Consider the following 23,338-nt stretch of genomic DNA (forward strand, 5'->3'; position numbering starts at 1 on the left):
GGGGTACCATCAATTGAAAATCAAGGACAGTGACATTAGCAAGACAGCATTTAGATCCCGCTATGGTCACTATGAATTCTTAGTGATGTCATTCGGGTTGACTAGTGCCCCGACCGCCTTCATGGAGTTGATGAACCGAGTTTTTCATGATGTCCTGGATAAATATGTCATTGTCTTCATTGATGACATCCTGATATACTCCAAGAGTGAAGAAGAGCATGCAGATCACCTCCGCCTAGTACTACAGCGCCTGAGGGAGAAGCAACTATATGCCAAGTTCAGTAAGTGTGAATTTTGGCTAGAGCAGGTGGCATTCCTTGGGCACCTCGTCTCTGCCAAGGGAATTGAAGTGGACCCAGGCAAGGTCAAGTTGGTAGTTGATTGGGAGACTCCCAAGAGTGTGGTAGATATCCGCAGTTTCTTAGGCCTAGCTGGCTACTATAGGAGGTTTATAGAGAACTTCTCAAAAATTTCAGCTCTTATGACTCGACTGACCCGGAAGGGAGTGAAGTTCGAGTGGTCAGATGAGTATGAGGAGAGTTTTCAATGACTAAACCAGAGGTTGGTTTCCGCTCTGGTACTCACCATTCCTAATGGTACTGGGGGAATGGTAGTTTATAGTGATGCATCGAAGATGGGCCTTGGATGCGTTCTGATGCCAGATGGGAAGGTAGTTGCTTATGCTTCTCGACAACTGAAGGATTATGAGAAGAACTACCCAACCCATGACTTGGAGCTTTCAGCTGTGGTCTTTACTCTGAAGATCTGGAGATACTATCTGTATGGTGAGAAAAGCGAGATCTACAGTGATCACAAGAGTCTCAAGTACTTCTTCACACAAAAGGAGCTTAATATAAGACAGAGGCAATGGTTGGAGCTAATGAAGGATTATGACTGCACCATTCATTATCGCCCGGGTAAGGCAAATGTGGTGGCAGATGCGCTAAGCCAGAATCCCAAGCCCTATCTTTGGCATCCTTGGCTGTCAGCAAGAAACTGATCGAGGAAGCAAGAAGGATGGATTTGGAGTTACTAGTGGAGGGTGTTACTCTATCTTTGGCAGCCATATCAGTCCAATCAACGCTGGTGGAGAGGATACAGTCAGCTCAGACATTTGATTTAAAATTTTAAGAAATTATTGAGGCGATCCGAGGAGACACACGACGAGATCTGGACTTTACATTGACAGAGGGTGGTGTCCTCATGTTTAGAGACCGGCTATACGTTCCTAGTGATGCTCAGTTGGGAAAGGCAGTTCTGGCAGAAGCCCACGACTCCCCTTATTCAATCCACCCAGGTAGCACAAAAATGTATAGGGATTTGAAGTGAAACTATTGGTGGAGTGGAATACAGAGGGACGTGGCTGAGTTTGTAGCAAGATGTCTCACTTGTCAGCAAGTAAAGGCGGACAGGCAGCGACCCCATGGCCTCTTATAGTCATTACCCATCCCTGAATGAAAATGGGAGAATATTACTATGGATTTCGTAACTGGGTTACCTCATACCCCTAGGGGTGTTGATGCCATATGGGTTGTTATTGATCGATTGACAAAAATAGCTCACTTCATCCCTATGAAAGTCTCCTACAAGATGGATAAGCTGGCCCGTTTATACATTGATAATGTGGTTCGCCTACATGGAGTCCCAGTAAGTATCATCTCCGACCGTGACCCCAGGTTTACATCCAAGTTCTAGGGTGGGTTCCCGAAGGCTATGGGCACATTATTGAATTTTAGTACAGCCTTTCACCCCCAAATAGACTGGCAATCGGAGAAGACCATACAGACTCTAGAAGATATGCTCCGGGCCTGTGCCATTGACTTGCAAGGCAGCTAGGATGAGCATTTCTCGCTCATCGAGTTTGCTTATAATAATAGTTACCAAGCTGCCATTGGTATGGCACCATTTGAAGCACAATATGGAAAGAAGTGCCGAATACCCTTGTATTGGGATGAGGTAGGTGAACGGCAAATCCTTGGCCCCGAGCTGATCCAGGCGACATGTGAGAAGGTGAACTTAATTCGTGAACAAATCAGGGCAGCCCAATCTAAACAGAAGGGTTATGCCGATTTGAGGCGAAAGGATTTGGAATTTACAGTCGGTGACAAGGTGTTTCTCAAGGTGTCACCTACTAAAGGGGTGATGCGTTTTAGCAAGAAGGGTAAGCTGAGTCCGAGGTTTATCGGACCATATGAGATCTTGGCACGAATCGGACCAATGGCTTATCGGTTAGCTCTCCCTCCATCCTTGGAAGGGGTACATGACGTATTCCATGTGTCAATGTTACAGAAGTACGTTCATGACCCAAGTCATGTTCTATCACAAAAACCACCAGAGCTTGCAGCCGATATGTCTTACAAGGAGCAGCCTGAAAGGATTCTAGACAGTAAGATTATTCACCTTCGTAATCGACCTATCCACTATGTGAAGGTGAAATGGTGCAATCACCCGGAAGAAGAAGCATCTTGGGAAGCTGAAGTTGAGATGTGGGAAAAGTACCCTTCTCTGGGTTACCTACAGGGTATGCGAATTTCAAGGATAAAATTTCTTGTAAGGTGGGGAGAATGTTATACCCGCACCCGGTATCCTAATATTTTCTTTCTTTTATCCTTGTGACGTGTAGAGGGTGCTGCCATATATGCCAGTGAGTTGTTCACAATGGTGGTCAAACCAAGCTACAAGATTGTTGACTTCGACACGGGTTTGCCAGTCGAGGAAAGATTCCTCAACCGAGAGTAGGGGAAATTCATCGACGGTGACTTTATCGACTACCCTCCAAGTACCAGTCCCAAGAGTGAGGAGTATCTGACGGTACACCCCGTATCACCTTACTTAGATACTTTACTTGGTGATGAACTTAGCGTCACAGTAGGAAAACTCTTCAGGATCACGGAAGTTGCACCTTGACGTGTCAGGGTTAAGTAGTTGACCAAATTTTGTTGTGTGCTTACTGCCCTCTCAAAGCCCTCGAAGTGTGGTCCAAAGGCCCTAATCTCTTATGGTGGGAACCACCTTCCTACTCGCATCGGATACAAGGCTATTGGCTACCTCTGACCTTGTATCCAATGCTGCTGACAAGGACTTTTGTGGGTGAGACCCTGTGGCTAAGGTGCTATTGGTGCCCTGCCATGTTTGACCCTACCCAAACAGACCCTAGGTTGCACTTATGAGGCATTATCCAAACAGGCCAATAAAGGTGATTTTTTATTAGAGAGAGGAGGGTAGGACTATTCATTAGTCTTGGCTCACTTCTACCTAACCTAACCATGCTTGAGAAGGGAGTTATGAGGAGAGAGGGTTAGCAAGGAGAAGGAAGGGAAGAAGAAGAAGGAAACGGCTGCTGGGTTTGGAGCTTTAAAGAGGGCACATCGTGTGTACCTCAAACTAGGTAAGCCAAGTGCTCGTTTCCCCCCTTTTTCTCTCTTCCCCCTTGCTCGTTTGAGCTTGGGTGGTTCGTTGGTTGCAGCCCCAAGATGGGGTTTTCCTTTTTGAAACCCCAAGGGTTAGCTTGAACCATGTTTGGTTTCCCCTTGTAGGATGCTGTCCTATTTTCCTTACATCCCTTGAGATCTCCAACTGGGTCTCTTGACCAAAGGTTCCAACCACCTAGGAACCCTAAATCTGGAGTTGGAGTACTTGGCTCCTTTAAACTCCCTTAAATCTTTGGATGTTGGGTGTTTCTAAGACCCAAATAGACTCCAAGACACCCCTCCCTAGTCCCTTGAGGCTTAGAGAACCAAATGGGACAACCCCGGGCTTTTAAGACCTTGAAATATCACTTAGGTTGCATCGGAGGCAGAGCTCTGTGTGAGTCCGATGTTGCCTTCGATGTGGTATGAGCCTACAAGAAAGTCAGACTCAAGGTCAGAGGCAAGTCTGTGTGAGTCTGATGTGGTCTGAGCCTACTGGAAAGGTCAAACTTAAGGTCGGAGGCAAGCCTGCTGAGTCCGACGTTGCCTCCGACATGGTTTTCAAGGCCTATAACTTATGCAAACCACAGGGCTTTTCATTGAGGCCTCTCCTACACTCTCTCACACTCTTATTCACTTCCGTAGGCGCCAATACTTGTACTAGGGGGTGATCTCGTGTGGGAATCGTTACACTTAATCAAATTCCTAATTCAAGTAATCAGTGAGTGGGTTTGGATGACTGTTTGGGCTTATTTACTATTGCTTATTTATACATTTATGGATTATATTGTTACATTATCATTCAAGTATGACTGCATATTTATATTTATTTTTATTCGATGATGATGAAGATGATTAGGATGTAATGGATTTTGTGTTGGGTTACGGTACCGGGAAGTACTGGCACCGGAATCCCAGAATACGTGGAATTGTATATTGCATCTCATTCTTGCCTGTATGCACCGTGTTGTACTGGTACCCGGGTGTTAGATGGAATGGGACGTTGACACACCCGGATGTACCCTTCGACACGATAGGATTCATGTAGTATATCTGTGGTTAGGCCCAGTTCCCTATGTTACGACCCTTACCAACAAGGATTTAGGTGTTGGGTAGCCAGAGCACTTGCCACCTGTGGAGAGTTTGAGAGGCCAGGATAGGGGTAGTAATGGTTATCGGGGTTTGCCTCTGGGTGGCATAAGGTTATGGCCGACACGGACCCCAAGGTAATAACTAAGGATTTCCTGTGGTGAGAATGGAAGGACCCACAGTGTGTCCTGAGTTATTATAGTAGCATATACCCTTGACTTAGAATTGTGTGCTAGGTGGAAATATGTTAATAATCACATGCACCAGAGACTGTTGCTTTGTATTGTGTGTTTGTGCATTTTTCCTCCCCCTTACTAGCTCAGTGGAGCTAACCCCTCTTGTGCACACCTTTTTAGATGATGCTGCAGGAGATGCTTATTTTACGGGACTCGAGGTTCAGGCCTCGGAGTACGATGATATCGGTACAGAGGACCCTGAGGCCGTGACCAAGGAGCACGGTGATGGGTGTCCTTGTGACGACTGCGCCTACGGGCCGTATTGATACTTAGGACTTGTTCCCTTCTTTTATTTTTTTGGGGTCGCGTGCCTTGTATAAACATTTATTGTTATACTTGTTTTGGGATAGTTATGCTATGGTCATTCGGGATACCCATCCAAACTATTTATGTATCAGTTAGTCGTATGAACATGAGGTAACTACTGTAAATGCTTCCGCTTCTTTTACGATCGTTGGAAATGGAATATTCCTTACCTTTTGTACTCTAAATTTTATGGTATTTTCATATTAGACTAAGACTATGTGTTGGGACACTGCAATCGTGATGCTGGTAGACTTATGGGATGACACATGTCGTTCTAGTCACCCCTTTATTATTAGTTTATTTCTTAACGGGATGGGGGCATGACATAAACCCATACGAGTTGGGAAGCTCAAACCTTAGGAAATTCGAATTCAGCAGAGAGGTGGACCCAGGCCAGAAACCACCATAAGAGTCAACCCCTATTCTGTTTGCAGGTGGACCCAGGCCAGAAACTACAACAAGAATCCTCTCCTTCTCTGTTTGCAGGTGGAGCCAGACCAAAATCCACTCAAGAGTCTGATCCTGGGTTTTTGGAGTATTTTTCCCCGGTTGGACTTAGGCATTGTGTCTCCACTCAAGAGTCCACTTAGACTATATTATCCTTCCTTAAAACTTAACCTTTGGAGACCCTTTGGGACCCTCCTACTTTACCTAACTTGCGTTGCTGCGCTTCTTTAGGCAACATTACTCTTATGGTGAGGTTTATCATACGTTGATCGATGGTGAACCCTAGTAAATGAATCGCGAACTAATAGGTGACTGGGTGTGGATTTGATTTAATTTGAGAGTGTTTTGCATTATGTTATGCTTGTATGCCATTTCTCATGCATACTTATTCTTGCATTATTATAACCATGTTTGTGAAAATTGCGAATGTATGCGTTATGAATGTGGCTTGTTAATGTCTTCATTATGTTTATAATTGGTCTGTCATGCGTTGTGTCATGCTAGAAGCCTAGTGATAGATGGTATAGGACATTGATGCACCCGAAATACCTTTTCGATACGATAGTATCATATTGCATCATACGATTAGTATTATTATATAGTTTATCATGCGCCGTGTCATGCTGGTACCTGGGTACTAGATGGTATGGGACGTTGATGCACCCGGAATACTTCTTGACACGATAGTTCATATAGTATTCAATTAGGGTTATGTTCCCCTTGCTACGACCCTTACCAATAGGGGTTTAGGTATTGGGTAACCAAGGCTCCCTGTGTGCTGAGAAGTGATACGAGGCCCGATCAGGGATGACCATTGGTTATAGGGGTTTGCCTCTGGGTGACGGGTGGCTTTGACTGGCGTGGGCCCTAAGGTAACAATTGAGGTTGCATCGCGGTGATAAGATAAGTGATCTGTGATGTTTCCTGAGTTGTTGCAGTAGCAAGAACTTAGTGATTTAGACATGCTTGCTAGGTGGCTAATATTGTTAATTAATTCATGCATCATGGACTATGTGTTATTGTTTGTATATTTCCCATCCCCTCACTGGGCTCAATGGACCTTACCCCTCTTTGAGTAACCTTTTTAAATACTTTGCAGGTGATGTTTTGGTGGAAATCTCTGTGACTCTTTCTCTTGGATATATTTTGCTCGGTGTTGCTGACGTGCAGTCGGTGACTTCGATCTATGAAGTTGATTAGATTTTGATGACTGTGCCACTGGGACACTTGGATAAAGACACTTATTTCTTTATTCTTTTCAAGTTTTCTCATTTGTATGGTATAAACTCTTTAATATTACTATTGTTCTTAGTTTTAGTTAATCTCTTAAGAAAAGATGTAATATATTAATTGTCTATCACTTAGACTTTTGAATTTTTTTATTATTATAAACGCTTCTGCACTTTTGTATCTACATTTATTTTTATTGTAAATGTATTTCTTCCCGCACTCTGATGTACATATGAGTTGTATTGAATTGACTGTGAATCGAGCCACTGCATCGAGATCCTAGCGGTAGTTTAGGATGTTGGTAAGCATCCTAGTCATACCAAAACTCTAGGTGGGGGTTGGGGTGTGACAACATGGTATCAGAGCGTGATGCTCTGCACTTGGAATCACAGTCGAGCGGAATATCGATTTACCCTACACAAATAAGTTTTAATTAAATGACTTGCAAGACAACGATATTGTATAACAAAACCTAGGCAGAAGACTAGATAGGCATGAAAGCCGATAACATCAATAATAAAACAAGAATAATATGGCACAGTATTGATGAATTAGTGTTCCATTCCTAGATTTAGCTTTGATTACATAGACCTCCCTTATTGACGTTCACAAAGGTTGACTTCTCAAAAATTCAGCTAGTTTTCTTGTTATTCTTACATTGAAGGAAGTAAATAAACTATTACAACTTAAACTAATAAATGTAAAGAGCATAAAACATAATAAAGGTGGGTCATGGACCCTAAGCCTAGCTCCATGTCACTGTCACTGCCAAATCATCTCTAGATTCTAGTACTCCTTCCTTATGACTTCCCTTACTACTTTTGATTTATCGCATATGTATATATATGAGGACTCTATAGACTTGGATTTCTCTTTCACGCTATGAAACCTACTAAATGTGCGCGATGGGTTGAGAATCTTGAACAAGTATTTGTAATGGTCCGCACCCGTTCAGATGAGAATTTCTCCTCTCCTCATAATGAGGCCTCAAATGCCTCAGACATGGCTGTCCACTCTCCCTTCCTTCCTAAAACAATGCAGACGTGATGGCAATACTGGGGAGTATGTTGCGAGTCATGAAACAGGAACAGCGGGCCTTCATACAAACCATGAATGCCCAATTCCAAGAGATAATGTAGGAAGGAGAAAGGCAACCAATGCTTCCTACACACGTACCACCTCTTGCACCTGATGCTCAACCTCCCCTCACTAGTGATGAGGTTGTCTTCATAATTAACGATATGCTAAGAAGTTTTCAACAACAACAAGGCAAGTATATGGAGGATATGTTGACACCCATGAGAGGGCAACAACAAGAGTCCATAGCCAGCGTGAACGCACAAATCCAATCAGCACAACAGAGGCAGATCGTGCCAGTGGATTCCTTTGTAGCTGATGCACCATCTACAAGCGATGCACCTCAGGATCAACCTGTACCGCCACCTTAAACACAAGGATCTAAGAAGAAACCTATGACCTCACAAGAGTCTGATACACCTAGTAAGGCTCTCAGAGGACCTTATCCTGATTCGACTCCAACAAGCTTTGGTAGAAAGGATGCAAACCAACCTGACCAAATAGCACAATTCACAGTTACACCTCAGTCATCTAGGCCAAACTTCCGGTATTACAACTGCAATCAGCTGGGGAATACAGCCAGAGTTTGCCCATATTGTGGAGTCAAGTATGTGCCAGATCCACATGTCACAGATCCCGAGCAGCCATAATAGGATGGTAGGTCCCAAGGTAGCTTTTCACCTTGACTATAGAGAAGACAGAGTCAACACCAGACACCGTAACAGGTACCTTATCTATACCTATGACCTATGCATGCGTTGTCTTTTTGGGGCTGCATTCTTTTAATCCCCGACTGAGGTTGCTCAGAATCACTTGGTACTTAGTCTGACTGTCGATGAGGGACTCACCGAAGGGCTTGTTACTTAGTATAGTGGTTGGAGAGGAGGTTTTACCTTTTTCTTTTGTGCTATGTACGCACATAGTTGAGTTTCGATAAAGTTATACACCCGCAAACCGATGGATAGAACTTTTTGATCCAAAAGCTTAATTGGTGTATGGTATTGTGTCGGGTGTTGATTTTATAGTCTTATGTGGGTAAGAGTATGAAAACTAGAACTGAAGGATTTGACAAAACTTTACTTAACAATGGATATGAGTCGAGTAATGGATCACCGAATGTCTCCTCCGTTATTGGGAGCGAACAGTAGGGATTCCATCAATATTTCAATTCATTATAAAGTTGAGTTAGGTGTTGGAGAATCAGAAGTGAAAGTCTTCAGAGTAAAATCCTTGTAAGAAAAGTAGTATAGACCTATGCCATACAAACCCAAGTGCCTAATTCCTCTATCTTTTCATAAAATACAGCAAAGTCGAGGATTTAATCCTTAAACTACAAAGGGGTAAGACCTACAAAATTTTGTTAAAAAGAAAAATATGTATACTATGACCAAATGGAATCATATATATAAAGTTCTAATGCTATTTTATGTATCGAACATGGTACACTGTTATAACAATAAGAAGGACATAAATAGAGAGAACAAATGAAACTTGCATGTTTAGATGCTAAAATCCTAGTAAGGCATATAAATAAAACTAAAAGCCCTATGTGCAAAATCTCTAAGTCCATTTAAAAAATAAAAGAAGTAAATTTAGAGGTGAAATCCTTGAATCATAAGTAGAAAACACTTAAGAAGATAAGGAAGATGAGATTGATTTGGTAATGGTCAAAGTCAACACTAATCTAAAATTATGATGCCATGCTATGCTTCGAATGAGTTATGATTAACAAAAACAGAGTAGGCCAAGTAAGGAATTAAAATTTAATGTAAAACATGCTAGGAACTTTAACAAAACTTGGATTTTGCTTGGCGTAAACGTTAAAAACAGGGAGTGTGTGATCTAGGTAGTATATACCAATCTCTAATGACAGGATTGATGTCACTTGTGTTTGATTGTTTAAGTAAAATGCAAAGATTATGAGAGATTTGACCTAGAGTAGGGGGTTTTCCCCCAAAATTGTTTGAAACCCTTAATAAGCATGCCAAGGAACATGGAGTCAATGCTATACAAACCACACATAGAGCAAATAGATCAAGATTTAATCATAAACAATGCACCAATAGCAGATAAAGTTCAACAATAAGAAATTTTGCAAACCAAGGAATTTAGTTCTCGACCTCAAGTTGAGACCATAGTTTGAAATGCTTAAAAATCAAAGGGAATGCTTACAATGGCTATAATTGATGGAAGAAAACACAAGACCATGTCTAATTCGGGTAGAGAATGAGAATCCATGTAAGGTTGGGGGTATCCCAAATTTGACTTAGATTGATGGTTTGGAAGGGCAAAGTCCGTGAGTGAAGTGCTAAACCAGGCCTCCATAATACAACTAAATCGGGACATAACTACAAACAATGTCTTAATAAATAAACAAAGCATGACAACAGAATTTTCTACATCTTAGGATTATAAATTTTTTATCTCAAACTTGATGTAATAACTTGGATTTTTTTTTTTCTAAATCAAATATAAAGCATACATTAACATGTTAGATGCAAATGGATTTAAAAGAGAGAAAAACACGGACCTAATCCATTACATGTATGAACAAACAGAATTGGAAATAAACCCAAAATAGTAAAATCAAAAAAAATTTATAAGGTTGAAAATTGGGTTTGGAAAGTGAAAACTTCAAATTCGGAATTAGGGTTTTAGCCAAAAATTTGTTGGATCTTCGATCGTATCATATTCCAGGAAGATCTGATCGAGAATACGATTAGGCCAACACCTATGTTTTGGCCCATTTTACGGGCTCGTTCTCCTTATTGTTTCCCTCACCTTTTATGACTCATCTTATGTACAATTGTGGATGAGGTATCCCTCTCTTTTCGAGGACGAAATTTCTTATAAGATTGGGGGAATGTTATACCCGCACCCAAACTACTCCCTAATTCTTCGGGCCACGTTGAACTTTCATTGATAGATATTACAATGCTGCCAACGGTCAACACCTGTGACCTTGGGCCATGGCAGTCCAGGGGATAACTGGAATAAAAAGGTGAAATTTTGACCAGATGGGTGATGTGACCGTATGAAAGTGAGCATTTAATCCTTAAATATCATGTGTACGTGCTCCCTTCGTAACCCTAGAAAGGTGGGCCAAAGCCAAGGGATTATTGCCCTTGGTTTACCCTTTTACAGCAGGGCTGGACCCTGGACTGGATTCATAGGGGTGAATCTACCCATGCTGTAAGACTTAATTTTGGGTAGAGTCTTATGGGGACCTACTTGTCCCATCTCTCGAATTTTATCGTTGTGTCCCCAGACATGGTGGGCCCCACCTGCTTCTTTTATATTTATGTTAGGCCTTAAAAGTGTGCCTAAGGACCCACTTGAGACCAAAAAGGGGTTTTGGGGTCATGTGGTCAAACCAAACATGCCCTTACTTAAAGCCAACTATAAATAGGGGTCATGACCATTTAATGGTCATAACTTCTCTAACCTACCTAAATCGTTGGAGTAAAGAGAGGAAGGAAAGGAGAGGAAGGAGGAAAGAGAAGGAAGAAGTTTGGAGGAAGGCTAGGGCTCATGGAGCTCAACCTTGGTGTCTTGTTGTCTTGGCTCAAGTAGGTCCTTGAGTCTCTCTCTCTCTCTCTCTTTCTCTCTTCTTTATTTCTTTTGGGTTTGGGAAAGGAGCCGTTGAGGTTTGGGGTTTTGACCTAGGGTTCCACTTGGAACCCAAGGATGTTTATGGATTGGGTATCTTACCTTATTAGGGGCTTCACCTCTAAAACCTCTCTTCACCTTTTATTGGTATCTATTTCTTAGATTTAGGGTTTTTAATGGAGGAAGCCTAGATTTGAATCATTTGAAATGATTTATTCATTGAACCCAGCAACCCCTTGATAAGGGTAGGGTATTATAACCCTAGGTGGTTTAAAGACCTTTTCCCCAAGTCCTTGCGGACTAAAACCCGAGTGAAATCGAGTTAGGAAGCCCAATTCAACAGAGAGGTGGACCCAATGGTGGACCCAAGCCAGAAACCACTATAAGAATCCACCCCTATTCTGTTTACAGGTGGACCTAGTGGTGGACCCAGGCCAGAAACCACAACAAGAGTCCACTCCTTCTCTGTTTGTAGGTGGACCCAGACCAGAATCCACTTAAGAGTCTAGTCTTGGGTTTTTAGAGTATTTTTCCCCGGTTAGACCTAGGCATTGTGCCTCCACTCAAGAGTCTACTTGGACTTTATTTTCCTTGCTTAAAGCTTAACCTTTGGAGACCCTTTGGGACCCTCCTACCTTACCTAACTTGTTTTGTCACGCTTCTTTAGGCAACATTACTCTTATGATGAGGCTTATCATACGTTGATCGATGACGAACCCTAGCAAACGAATCTCGAACTAATAGGTGAGTGGGTGTGGATTTTATTTAATTTGAGAGTATTTTACATTATGTTATGCTTGTATGCCATTTCTCATGCATACTCATTCTTGCATTATTATAACCATGTTTGTGAAAATTGTGAATGTATACGTTATGAATGTGGCTTGTTAATGTCTTCATCATGTTTATAATTGGTCCGTCATGCGTCGAGTTGTGCTGATACCCAGGTGATAGATGGTATGGGACGTTGATGCACCCAGAATACCCCTCGATACGATAATATCGTATTGCATCATACGATTAGTGCTGTTATATGGTTTATCATCCATCGTGTCGTGCTGGTACTCAGGTACTAGATGGTATAGGACGTTGATGCATCCGAAATACCTCTCGATACGATTGTTCATATAGTATTCGGTTAGGGTTGTGCACCCCTTGCTACGACCCTTACCAATAGGGTTTAGGTGTTGGGTAACCAAGGCTCCTTATGTGCCTGAGGAGTGATAAGAGGCCAGGTCAGGGATGACAATTGGTTATCGGGGTTTGCCTCTGGGTGGTAAGTGACTTCGATCGATGCCGGCCCCAAGGTAATAATTGAGGTTGCATCGCGGTGATAAGATAAGTGATCTGTGATGTTTCCCGAGTTGTTGCAGAAGCAAGAACCTAGTGACTTAGACATGTTTGCTAGGTGGCTAATATTGTTAATTAATTCATGCATCATAGACTATGTGTTATTGTTTGTATGTTCCCCATCCCCTCACTGGGCTTAGTGGAGCTTACCCCTTTTTGCGCAACCTTTTGAGATGTATTGCAGGTGATGTTTTGTTGAAAATCTCTGTGGCTTTTTCTCTTAGATATATTTTGCTCGGTGTTGCTGACGTGCAGTCGGTGACTTCGATCTATGATGTTGATTAGATGTTGATGACTGTGCCACTGGGACACTTGGATCAAGACACTTATTTCTTTATTCTTTTCAAGTTTTTTCATTTGTATGGTATAAACTCTTTAATATTACTGTTATTCTTAGTTTTAGTTAATCTCTTGAGAAAAGATGTAATATATTAATTGTCTATCACTTAGACTTTTAAACTCTTTTATTATTGTAAACGCTTCTGCACTTTTATATTTATATTTACTTTTATTGTAAATATATTTCTTCCCACACTCTGATATACATGAGTTGTATTGAGTTGACTGTGATTCGAGCCACTGCATCAAGATCCTGACGATAGTTTATGATATTGCTAAGCATCCTAGTCATACCAAAACCCTAGGATGGGGGTTGGGGTGTGACACAACTAAACTAGAAAAGGAACACTTACTCGGTGAGACTTAACAAGGGATTCATATTTGAACCCTAGCTTGGATAATTTCACAATATGGTGAGTGGAATAGATATTGATTTTATTTTAAGGAATGTTTTGTTTGAGTTTTCCTTGCTTGTCATTCATGCATGAAGAACACAAATAAAGTCTTATAATTAAATTCTGTCATATATGGACTTGTTTATCTTTCCTTCATTTAATTGTTTATTTGAAAGTCTATAATCTTTCTAAGAATGCATATTGTACTTATGCTTACATGTTTATCTTTCATTCCTTAAATTGTTGTTCTAAAAATTTATACTTCTTATGAAAGTATATTATATTTTCTTTCTTTTACTGGTTTATGGAGTGTTGTATGGAAAAACTTAGAGGAGGTGAATAGATTATCACTAGTGAAATATTGCCCTTTTTAAAATTTTTTTGAATTAAGACAAGATAAAGAAAGATAAATGCTCAAATAGAAGACACACAAGAATTATAGTGGATCGGCTAAACCAGCCTACATCCACTCCTCTCAACCTTGAGAGAATTTCACTAGTTTCTTCCTTTCAGTACAGTAGGTGGGAAGAACACATTTATAATCTTTTTCTAGAATAAGAGGATTCTAATCTTTTAAGTATATGAAAATTCGAATCTTTTGAGGATAAGAGAATCTTTGCGATGCCTAAGTATAGTCTAGGCTAATGCAACAATGCTTTGTAAACTCAAAAGCATAAACAAATACAAAACAATAAAGGTAAAGATTACCTAGACAACAAGTGTGATGTGTAGTCCTTGCAAGTGTCAAATGATGAAGAATGAATGCTTTATGATGATGACCTTCTTTAAGACTTCTCTTTAGAATGCAAGCATGTGAAGGTCTTTTGAGCTTTGAAGTCAATCTTTGAATGATCTTGATGCGGATAAAAGAATTTCAATGATTAGAGCATGAATTGACTTTTTCACCATTCACAAAAGTTGTATTTTGGACTGTAGTGGATAGATGAAAAGGTCTGACATGTTCTCTATTTATAGGTTCATTAATGACCTTTAGAACATGTGTAAAATATATTCTAGCTGGTCTATTTTTAACCCATCCGATCGACTGGATCATCGTCCCACTTGATCCGGTCGATCGACTCATTTTTTAGAACGTACCAGTGATGCTATTGTTTCACCCGGTCGATACATACCCTGTGATCCTATCGATCGGATCGCAGTTCGGACCCCTGTCTTGACTGTTTCAGCCAGTTTGACTGTGGGGACTTCTTCAGAACTTTCTCCAACTGATTCCAGCTTATTTTGAGGTCAAAGGGAGTTTAATTATAACCTCCTAAAGTCTCTAAATGATGCATGTGCACTTTCATTTATTTTATGCAAATGTATTTACAAGTATACAATATGTGTATCTATGTATGTGCGCACGAGCATCTTGATGAGGGTCTTGACTTTTCTTCAAATGATGTTCTTCTATCTTCAAAAGATCTTTCAATATTCAAGATCTTCTTTCTTGAGAAGCTTCGCATGCCTTTGAGATCTTGATCTTCAAGGCTTTATCCCGAAAATCTTTATTTTGTGCTTTATGTCTTCTAAATCTTTGACATCAACCCTGTTGACATATTGACACACAAGACCTTGCCCAATATGTTTGTTATCATCAAAACAATTATGGAGATAGGATAAAATTCCCAAACATGTTGGAATAGTGATGCTAAATTTAAGTTATATATCGGATATCTTGAATGAAAATTGAGATAGAATAGATGTCATAGCTAGCTTGAAAGTGAAGGGCATGGTATGCCGTAGTATGGGATGTAGGAGCACTATGCATTTCACACTATGTTATGTAGAAATGCATGTAGCTAGATAATAACATAACCCATACTACGAACCCTTGCCAACAGGTGTTAAGGTGTTGGATACCACAATTGTGTGAGGCCAATGTCCTGTAGGGCTATTGCTCATCAGGTCATTAGGACTAGTGGTGTTGATTGTCCCATCAGTCAATATGGTTGGTGGTAGCATAGTGGTAACATAGAAGATTAGTCGGGTTGACCTTGGGAAAGGATGTTGGAACCGACTGGCTTTCCCGACAATCAATGGGTGTATTGCGAAAAAGGATAGAAGCTCACACCAGGAATACATGTATTGAGGACTGTAGTAGTACATTCTTACCTAGTGATTTAGTCTTTATTATTAGGTAGTTAAAAGACAGAATTAAATCTCACATTTAGGATTCATATTTAATGCATTTGCTTGTGTGGTCTATTTTCATTCATTGGGCTCAGTGGAGGTCACCCTCGTGGAATTTTCCCTTTTTAAACGATTTTGCAGGTGGCGATATTTCAGTGGGGGAAAAATGTTAACCCAGGAGTTGCTATTGATGGTGATTATGAGGTGTTGGAACCCCAAAAGCATGATCCTTCTTGTGTTGTTGCACATCCCTGTGATGTGGCTTGATGGATCAGGCTTCAATCTTTTGTTGTATATAGTTACTCTTTGTGTAAATAGACTTTACTGTAGTTGGATATAAAGTTTAACTACTGGACTTGTGTATATATACTATACATACCACATAGAACTCTGATTTCATCAGGCATAAATAGAAATCAGAATAAACAGAGACAAATTGATTTCTTTAAACAGAAATAGAATTCATAAACAGAATACTTTAATAAACAGAAATCATAAATAGGAATCAGAATAAAAAAATAAATGTAAACCAATTTCTTCTTTTATTTCTGTTTCTATTTTTGTTTTAAATTATGTTTTGTCGGTCAACTATTGGTCAACGTAAAAAATTCCTGCCAGCGGCAACCAAAATCCAACTGGTCGACCGGCAACCCGACGGGTTAAAAGTACGAGTTACTAGGTCGGGTACATAGGCAAAACAAAACCCGAACCAGCCAGACCAACTCAGATCGGTTCGCTTTGATTGGTTTGGTTCGGTCTAGTTCGGCCGATTTGGTTCTTAATGAACCAAATCATTGGTTTTCAATGTCATATCTAAATGGGCTAATGGGCTAAGGCCCAATACGAGCTATAAGTAAAAATATAAATAAATAGCCCAATATGGGCTTTAAAACATAAAGAGCTCCATAATGAATGGCCCATCAGATATTCATTTAAATAGCTTAAAGCTTAATGGACCTAAAGGTCCCAAATAAAATAAAATAATCACAACCATATCCTCATCTTCAACCTTAAGGTTTCACAAACAGAAACGCAAGGTTTATGTCCAAGTTTTCAGCCATCGTTTGTGGCCTCACCCAAGATGCTTTGGCCTCCGAAAACTCTTGCGAAGGACAATATGACTCCGGCAGCCTTTATGTCGTTGTCCAATCACCGAAAAAACAACCCAAAAAAAGAATAATAAAATAATAAAAGTAATAATTTTCCTTTACTTCTTCATTCAGTTAGACTTGTAGGTTTTTTTTTTTTTTTTTTAATATACAGGTTATCACAGTTAAGGCTGCCACTTGATGGTAGCCTTGGCTGCCCCTTTTTTTTTTAACTCGGTTATGGCAGCCGATTGATGGTAGCCTTGGCTGCCTAAAATTTTTTTTTTTAAATAAGTTACAGGTGTTTGTAAGAACCACGGATTTCGAAAATCCACATCCCCGACAGGGGGTTTTTCATTCTTATGCGAATCGGATCTTGCTGGTTAACTCTAGTTCTATACCTCGATCCTCCTAAGAGGATGAACAGGTAATACTAGAGCCATCACCTAGATAAGGGTCTAGGACCCACAGATTTCTCCCATTGACGGGAAGAGACTAATGACTCAATGGATAAAGGCTGAGGTCCACCCAGGTCATTGGGTAAGTGTCAAGTTACAGATTGGGAAGGTGTTAAGCACCCAGTCCTCTTGGCCAAAGCTGGTCATCTTTCTTTGACCATTTGTTTGGATAAATTTTGCTTTCAACCCTAAAACTAATTAGTCTACATCCAGGTCATCCTAAAACTGGGCACCTAAGACTAGGTATCTATGTACAGAATGGGTAACCCTACACCAAATTACTACGTTATTCTACCCTAAGGTGCTTGAAATGATTAATTCAACATAACAAACAATTAGCTAATTAAGCATGGTGAGCACATACAGTCTAATCACATTAGCATATGAAATATATAGTTAAACTATTCTAATTTTAGTAGACATAACATGCATGGAATTCACAAAATTGAAGCAAATCTACTTATCCTACATATGTTAAGTAAGCAACAAAAGAATTGCTAAGCAACTATGGGATAGATGACGGGCTAGCCCAAATCCCGTCCTACACATCTACGTCCCACGAGATCCCAACATGCAACGTATTTCAACTTGGGTCACTGGTGGGCAACCTCACTTCTTCGCACACGTTCTAAATCCCATACCCATGGGGTTTATATGAGTCAATCCGATGTGGGCCAAGGATTAAAAGACAAACCAGGTTTGGCCCAAAACTCCCATTTAAATTTTATCAAACATGGGCCCGACCACAAATAGACTCAAACGTCAAGTCTAAGCAAATGGTCCAATTTTAAAATGTCTTTGTGTTAGAACCCAAAGATGAAACCAAGTGGACCGATTCCATCCCATATCATTATAGCCAAAACCAAACATTTATTCTAAGCTAGTTTAGCAATGGGCTATGATTCAACCGACCTAAACCAAAGTAGAAATTAACTGGGCCCAAATCATTGGGTCCAAACTAAACCCACGATCTTAATGATCTAAAACCCAATTCCAAATCTGGAATAAAGTTTGATCAAGCCCACAACGAATTGAAACCTGGACCTAATCAGCCAAAACCAATTAAGTATCAAATGCAACTTAAGCCCAGCCCACGAAACACAATCCAATTCAAATATTAACTCACAAAACCCAAAGCCCTAGACCGACAAACTACTTTGATAGCTTAGATAATTCTAACCAATGAGTCAAAATTGGTAACCAGCCTCTCCTTCATTAAATTATATACATTTAGAGCAGGCCAAGTGCCCAAATCTAATCAAAACCCTTCCAAATGAAAATAGCTATAGATTGTGGTCCCCAGCCCAAATATTTGGGTTTAAATAACACAAAGTCTGTTGGTCATAAATGAGATGGTTTGGTATTCAAACAACCACAAAAAATCACGAATCAAGGCCCAGCCATAAGGGAGATGATCACCACGGGGATTCAAACAAAACCCAATCAAGGGAACACACCACCATTCACAAATCATAGTCAGAATCAACAAAATAGATTTAGGAAATAGATAGCACATTACATATGAAAGAGAAAATCAGAAGCAAGAGATTATGGTCATGGCTGAAACTAAAAAATAGTCTTACCAAGAGGTTAACAAGGGTGGGGGCATGGCATATCAGCAAATAACAACAATTCATGGATTCAAGAACGAGCAACAATAAAGGAAATGAAACAGGGCAATGGGGATAAATTGCACATATGAATTAGAATAAAATAGAGCAAAATAAAATAGAGACAAAAATTTACCTGAGGGTCTTCGTGTGACTCCACGGCACAATCGGAAGTGAACTCGAATCCAGGGATGGGCAATTATTACAAACCGGGAGCTAAGATGGGGAAGGGATTTAATTACAGACCATTACAAAAACTGAATGAAACGAAATAATAATAAAAATCAAGAAAAGGGACTGCAGCTTGCTCCGCTCCATCGATAATCTGGTTCATGTGCTTCACCATTTGGTTCGCCAATATCAGAAGAGATGCCAGGATCTCCGATGTGGTGCAATCCAGAATCCTAATCACTTTAACTTTAGGAGAATCGCTATTGTATTGGTCACTTGCTGCTGCTGAGGTGAAGAATTCCTTAAATGGATTCGTAAGACTCTGCCATTGGAGGTGGAGTTGATGAAAAGGAAGAACAGAGATCAAAAGAAAAATAAAAAATGAGATAGGTCAGTGGAAGTAAATCAGATATGGGTTGTCTAAAAGAAACTAAATAGAAAATAAAAATAGAAGAAGGAGGAAGTGTAGAAGAAAACCATGGGTCGATTGTGATTAATGGGAAGAAAGATAAATGGTTTTAGGCGAGTGGAAGAAAATGAGATAAAGAGACAAAAGATTTAAATGGGGGGGGGGGGTGTTAGGGAAGAAGGTGAGACAGTGGGGGTCTGATATGGAAGAAAATCAAAAATGGGAATGGAAGATGGAGAGGTGGGTTCAGTGGAGACTAGAAATGGGAAATAGGTTTCAGTGGATGGAAAAGAATAAAGGAAAGTGGGGAAAGTGGGGAGTTGTAGATTGGGGTTTTGGGTTATATGAACAAAATAGAAGAGGGTGAATGGGTTCGGTTCAGGTAATGAAAGGAGGTAACGGGAGGTTTCGGTTACTGGGGTTTTATGAGAATGAACTTTTACATGGAGATAAAGGAAGAAGAAGGAGCTAGTAAGGCCGATTGAGGACTGCAACTCATGAACCGACATCACCAACGATATTATCTCTCCCGGACTCAGAGGAGTTCCGACCCATCTTTCTCAGTAGACTTCGTTCCCATTTTTTAAACCTTTCTTCTCTCTTTCCCTTTCTTTTCTCCTTTTTTTTCTCACTCTGTTTTCTCCCTTCTTCTTTTTTACTCTTTTTTGGAATTCCCTTCCACTTTAGAATGACGACCCCCCAAAATATCTCACCCTTTCTTTTTAAATCACCCCCATCCTCTTTTAGGGTTTTAGGTATTTTCCCTTTATACCCCTTTCCCATTTTAGGTCTAGGTTTCTTTTGTTTCTTTTCCATTTTAGCGTTAGATAAAATCCCATCTTAGGTTCTTCATTTTTTAAAAGGTTTTCTAGGTTTCTTTTTGTTTCTTTCCCATTTTAGTCTTAGATGGAATCCCATCTTCGGTTCCTCTTTTTTAAAAAATTTTCCTTGTTTTACCCTCCCTTTTTTATTTTAGGAATTTCTTTCTCCTTTTTATTTTTTTCTTTTTGCCCCTCCTAAATTAAGTCATCAATGATACTTATGGGCTTGGCCCAGTAGAACTTTATGGGCCAAGCCTACGGCTTTAGTTCCTTAGGCTTAGGTATTTTAGTTCAAGATATGGGCCAAGTGTCATGTAGCACCCCCTCAGGGTCCATGACCCTAAAATGGATTTGCATCTCTGGGTCACCTCATGTGCCGAGACCTGGACAATCTATTTTATATATTTATTTTTATTATTTTTTATGTCTGAGACAAAAATTATCGGTACTCCGCATATAATCATCACCGGGGGGTGGTAAAAATCAGGTGTCTACAGTGCCCAAGGCTTACAACACGCTCCTTTTTTTTGAAAAAAAAAATTACCTGCAAAGGTTTTGCCATTGGCCCCTTTGCTGGTTTAATGGCAGCCTTAGCTGCCTAGAAACCTTTTTTTTTTTTTAATAAAAATTATGCAAGTCTCTACGGGTTAAAAGTACCAAGAACACCATGATGGAATTAAGAATGCATAAGGCAAAAATATGGCTCTAATACCAATTGTAGGAATTAATTCCCTTCTATACACACATGTAAACAAGATCTTGCCTAGCATTCATGAATCACAAATATCAACGAGGAAAAGACTAAGTACTATTCACCAACGATCCGTTAATTCCAGCGGAGCTGCCTGAAGCCATTGATGTCGTTGTTTGACGTTCCTAAGACTTTAATGGAGCTAGGTTTCTCTTCCTTGCCTTAGCTGTATGCTCACTCGTCAATGGGGATGAGTGTGCGTACTGAGGTAGAGAGGGGAGCTAAGTCTTCCTATTATATAGTTAATATCTAGCCTCTCATAACGATTAGATATTAACAGATAGTAGGAGAGTGGTTTATCCCATAACATGTTAATCCCTAACAAATAGGAATTCCCTAACAAATTGAAAACTAAGCATCCAAAATGTAACTAACATGAACATTGGGATACTTGGTCAATTGGACCAACCAATAAGAAATTAGAAAAGTATCTTACACAAGCACCCTTAGGAGAAAGCGGATTAGTACCATGGGAGCATTCTTCAGCACTCCAGCCGTTATATTTGTAGCCATATTGTTGAAGATGAGGTAAGCCCTACTTTCCTTTAAAGTGCATGCACCTGTGATTCTTTAATGATAATCCCATGATCTAAATTATCATGCCCTCACTTTTTAGAAAGTTACATATATATATTGCCTTCAACGATGATCCCATGATCCAAATTGTCATGCCCTTGCATGTATATGTTGCCTTCAACGATGATCCCATGATCCAAATTTTCATGCCCTTACTTTTGTAAAAAATTGCATTTATACTGCTTTCTACTGGTGGTCCCATAACCTATCACTTTCATTTTTCTTTGTTAGGCCCCACTTAAATATAAAAGGTACGGATTCCCTAAATTGGTACAATGTTGGTACAAAACTCTCTATTTCAAGGTCAAAGACAGTATTGAAAGGGCCGGTTTTGAGTACGCAGCCTCTTTGGATGCTCTTGACATAGATCCGACTGTCGTGCGTCTTCTATCTAAATCTTGGTGGCCCGGGATCCACACTTTCCACCTGGTCACGAGGGAGATGACCATTACTCCCCTATGTTTCCATGCCCTAACGGCTGACTGGGCTTAAGTTTGGAGGCATTTCGCCCATTCTAGGAGAGGTAGAGTTTCCCCCCGATTCCAAGAGTATTGAGGATCTGATTGACATGCCAGTCAAGGACAAACTCATTTCTCTTACTACCTTGAGAAAGCATTGGGAGCATCAGATGGTAACCAATGCTTCTCCGCCAGTGAAGCTCAATCAATCAGCTCGGAATTTTTTATTCTACATGATAGGCTAATTATGTTTTTGCAACTTGTTGGGAGAGATGCCAACGGAATTTGTCCGCTTCTTCACATTCTTCGAGCGTGTCCAAGAGTATGGCTGGGCTGGGACTGCATACGCTCACTCTCTGAGGATGATGGATATCATTCCCATCAGTTTCTTGAACCTATATGGTCCAACCTTTGTTATCCAGGTATGTTCTTTTTCATCCTACCTTGTCTTTCTTTTTTCTTTTGACTTGTCTTGATATTTGTTTTTTTTTTTCTTTTGTGCAGGCATGGGCCTATGAGCATCTGGGGTTCCTAACTTCAAAATTGAAAGTAAATGATTTGACTTACTTTCCTCGCACTTCTAGGTGACAATTCTGTGAAGGGTACCATCAAGATCCCTATGGCCATGGCAAGACAGCTAAACGAGCTCAACCTCTCTTCGGTAAGCATCTCTTACTTACTTCTTCAATTTGTGTACTTCTTTCTTTTGAAAAATGTTTCCCTTTGATTTTTTGATTTATAGGTTTAGTGGCATCCCTTTGAGAATGTTTCATTCCCAGATATGGGCGAGGAAGAGAAAGCCCTGCAATTGACTCATAAGTGGGTTCTTTTCAAGGGCCCAGATGGTTATGCCTGGTACTTGGGAGAGCGCGTCTACTGACAGTGGTTAGGATCTCTAGTCCGTATAGGCCCCTACCCTCCTCCTGAGCTGATGCATGAGCCAAAGTGCCTTCTAGAGGAGGAGATGGCCATCCAAAAGGAGGGACTCAATGCTCAGGAATTCTTAGATCGGAGGGCGAACTACCACGAGCTCCTTATGAGAGAGACTGTATGTGTGCCCCTGACTGGTGATAGTCTGCAAGTGAGTCTTAAATTGTGCTTTTCTAAGCCTTGATCATATTTTACATTTTCATTTTTTGGGTGCAGTATCCCAAACGATCCTCTGGTCTTCTGACAGATCGTTCTCCTTGCCCTCTATGAGTATAGCAGAGAGCACCACTTCTATTGACCCTTCTTTTGGTATTCCTCTCACTAGCGCATGTCAGGGACCATATTCCTAGTTTCCTTGGGTGGACCACTATTAATGGTCGAGAACCTAGGAAGGCTATTAAGCTTCCCCACCCTCCCATCGACAAGGATATGGCGTTGTCGATCC

The 23,338-nt window shown here is 40.5% G+C and overlaps 1 protein-coding gene across 1 annotated transcript; it reads left to right on the plus strand.

The window, feature by feature from the left end:
• The first annotated feature begins 1,896 nt into the window (after positions 1-1,896).
• Positions 1,897-6,688, plus strand: LOC122672337. The gene is made up of 3 exons (XM_043869828.1): positions 1,897-2,521; positions 2,624-2,701; positions 6,588-6,688. Exons 1-3 carry the CDS (start codon positions 1,897-1,899, stop codon positions 6,686-6,688), a joined length of 804 nt encoding a protein of 267 aa, XP_043725763.1.
• The last annotated feature ends 16,650 nt before the right edge of the window (positions 6,689-23,338 follow it).

This window comes from Telopea speciosissima, chromosome 8, assembly GCF_018873765.1.
Source record: "Telopea speciosissima isolate NSW1024214 ecotype Mountain lineage chromosome 8, Tspe_v1, whole genome shotgun sequence".
Classification (NCBI taxonomy): Eukaryota; Viridiplantae; Streptophyta; class Magnoliopsida; order Proteales; family Proteaceae; genus Telopea; species Telopea speciosissima.

What these genes read in the sequence shown, in the direction of transcription:
- LOC122672337 (XM_043869828.1), top strand. Translation starts at nt 1,897, where the DNA reads ATGGCACCATTTGAAGCACAATATGGAAAGAAGTGCCGAATACCCTTG. An exon ending in TTCTCTGGGTTACCTACAGG is followed by an intron (nt 2,522 to 2,623) that starts GTATGCGAATTT and finishes TGTGACGTGTAG; the next exon opens with AGGGTGCTGCCATATATGCC. An exon ending in GATTGTTGACTTCGACACGG is followed by an intron (nt 2,702 to 6,587) that starts GTTTGCCAGTCG and finishes AATACTTTGCAG; the next exon opens with GTGATGTTTTGGTGGAAATC.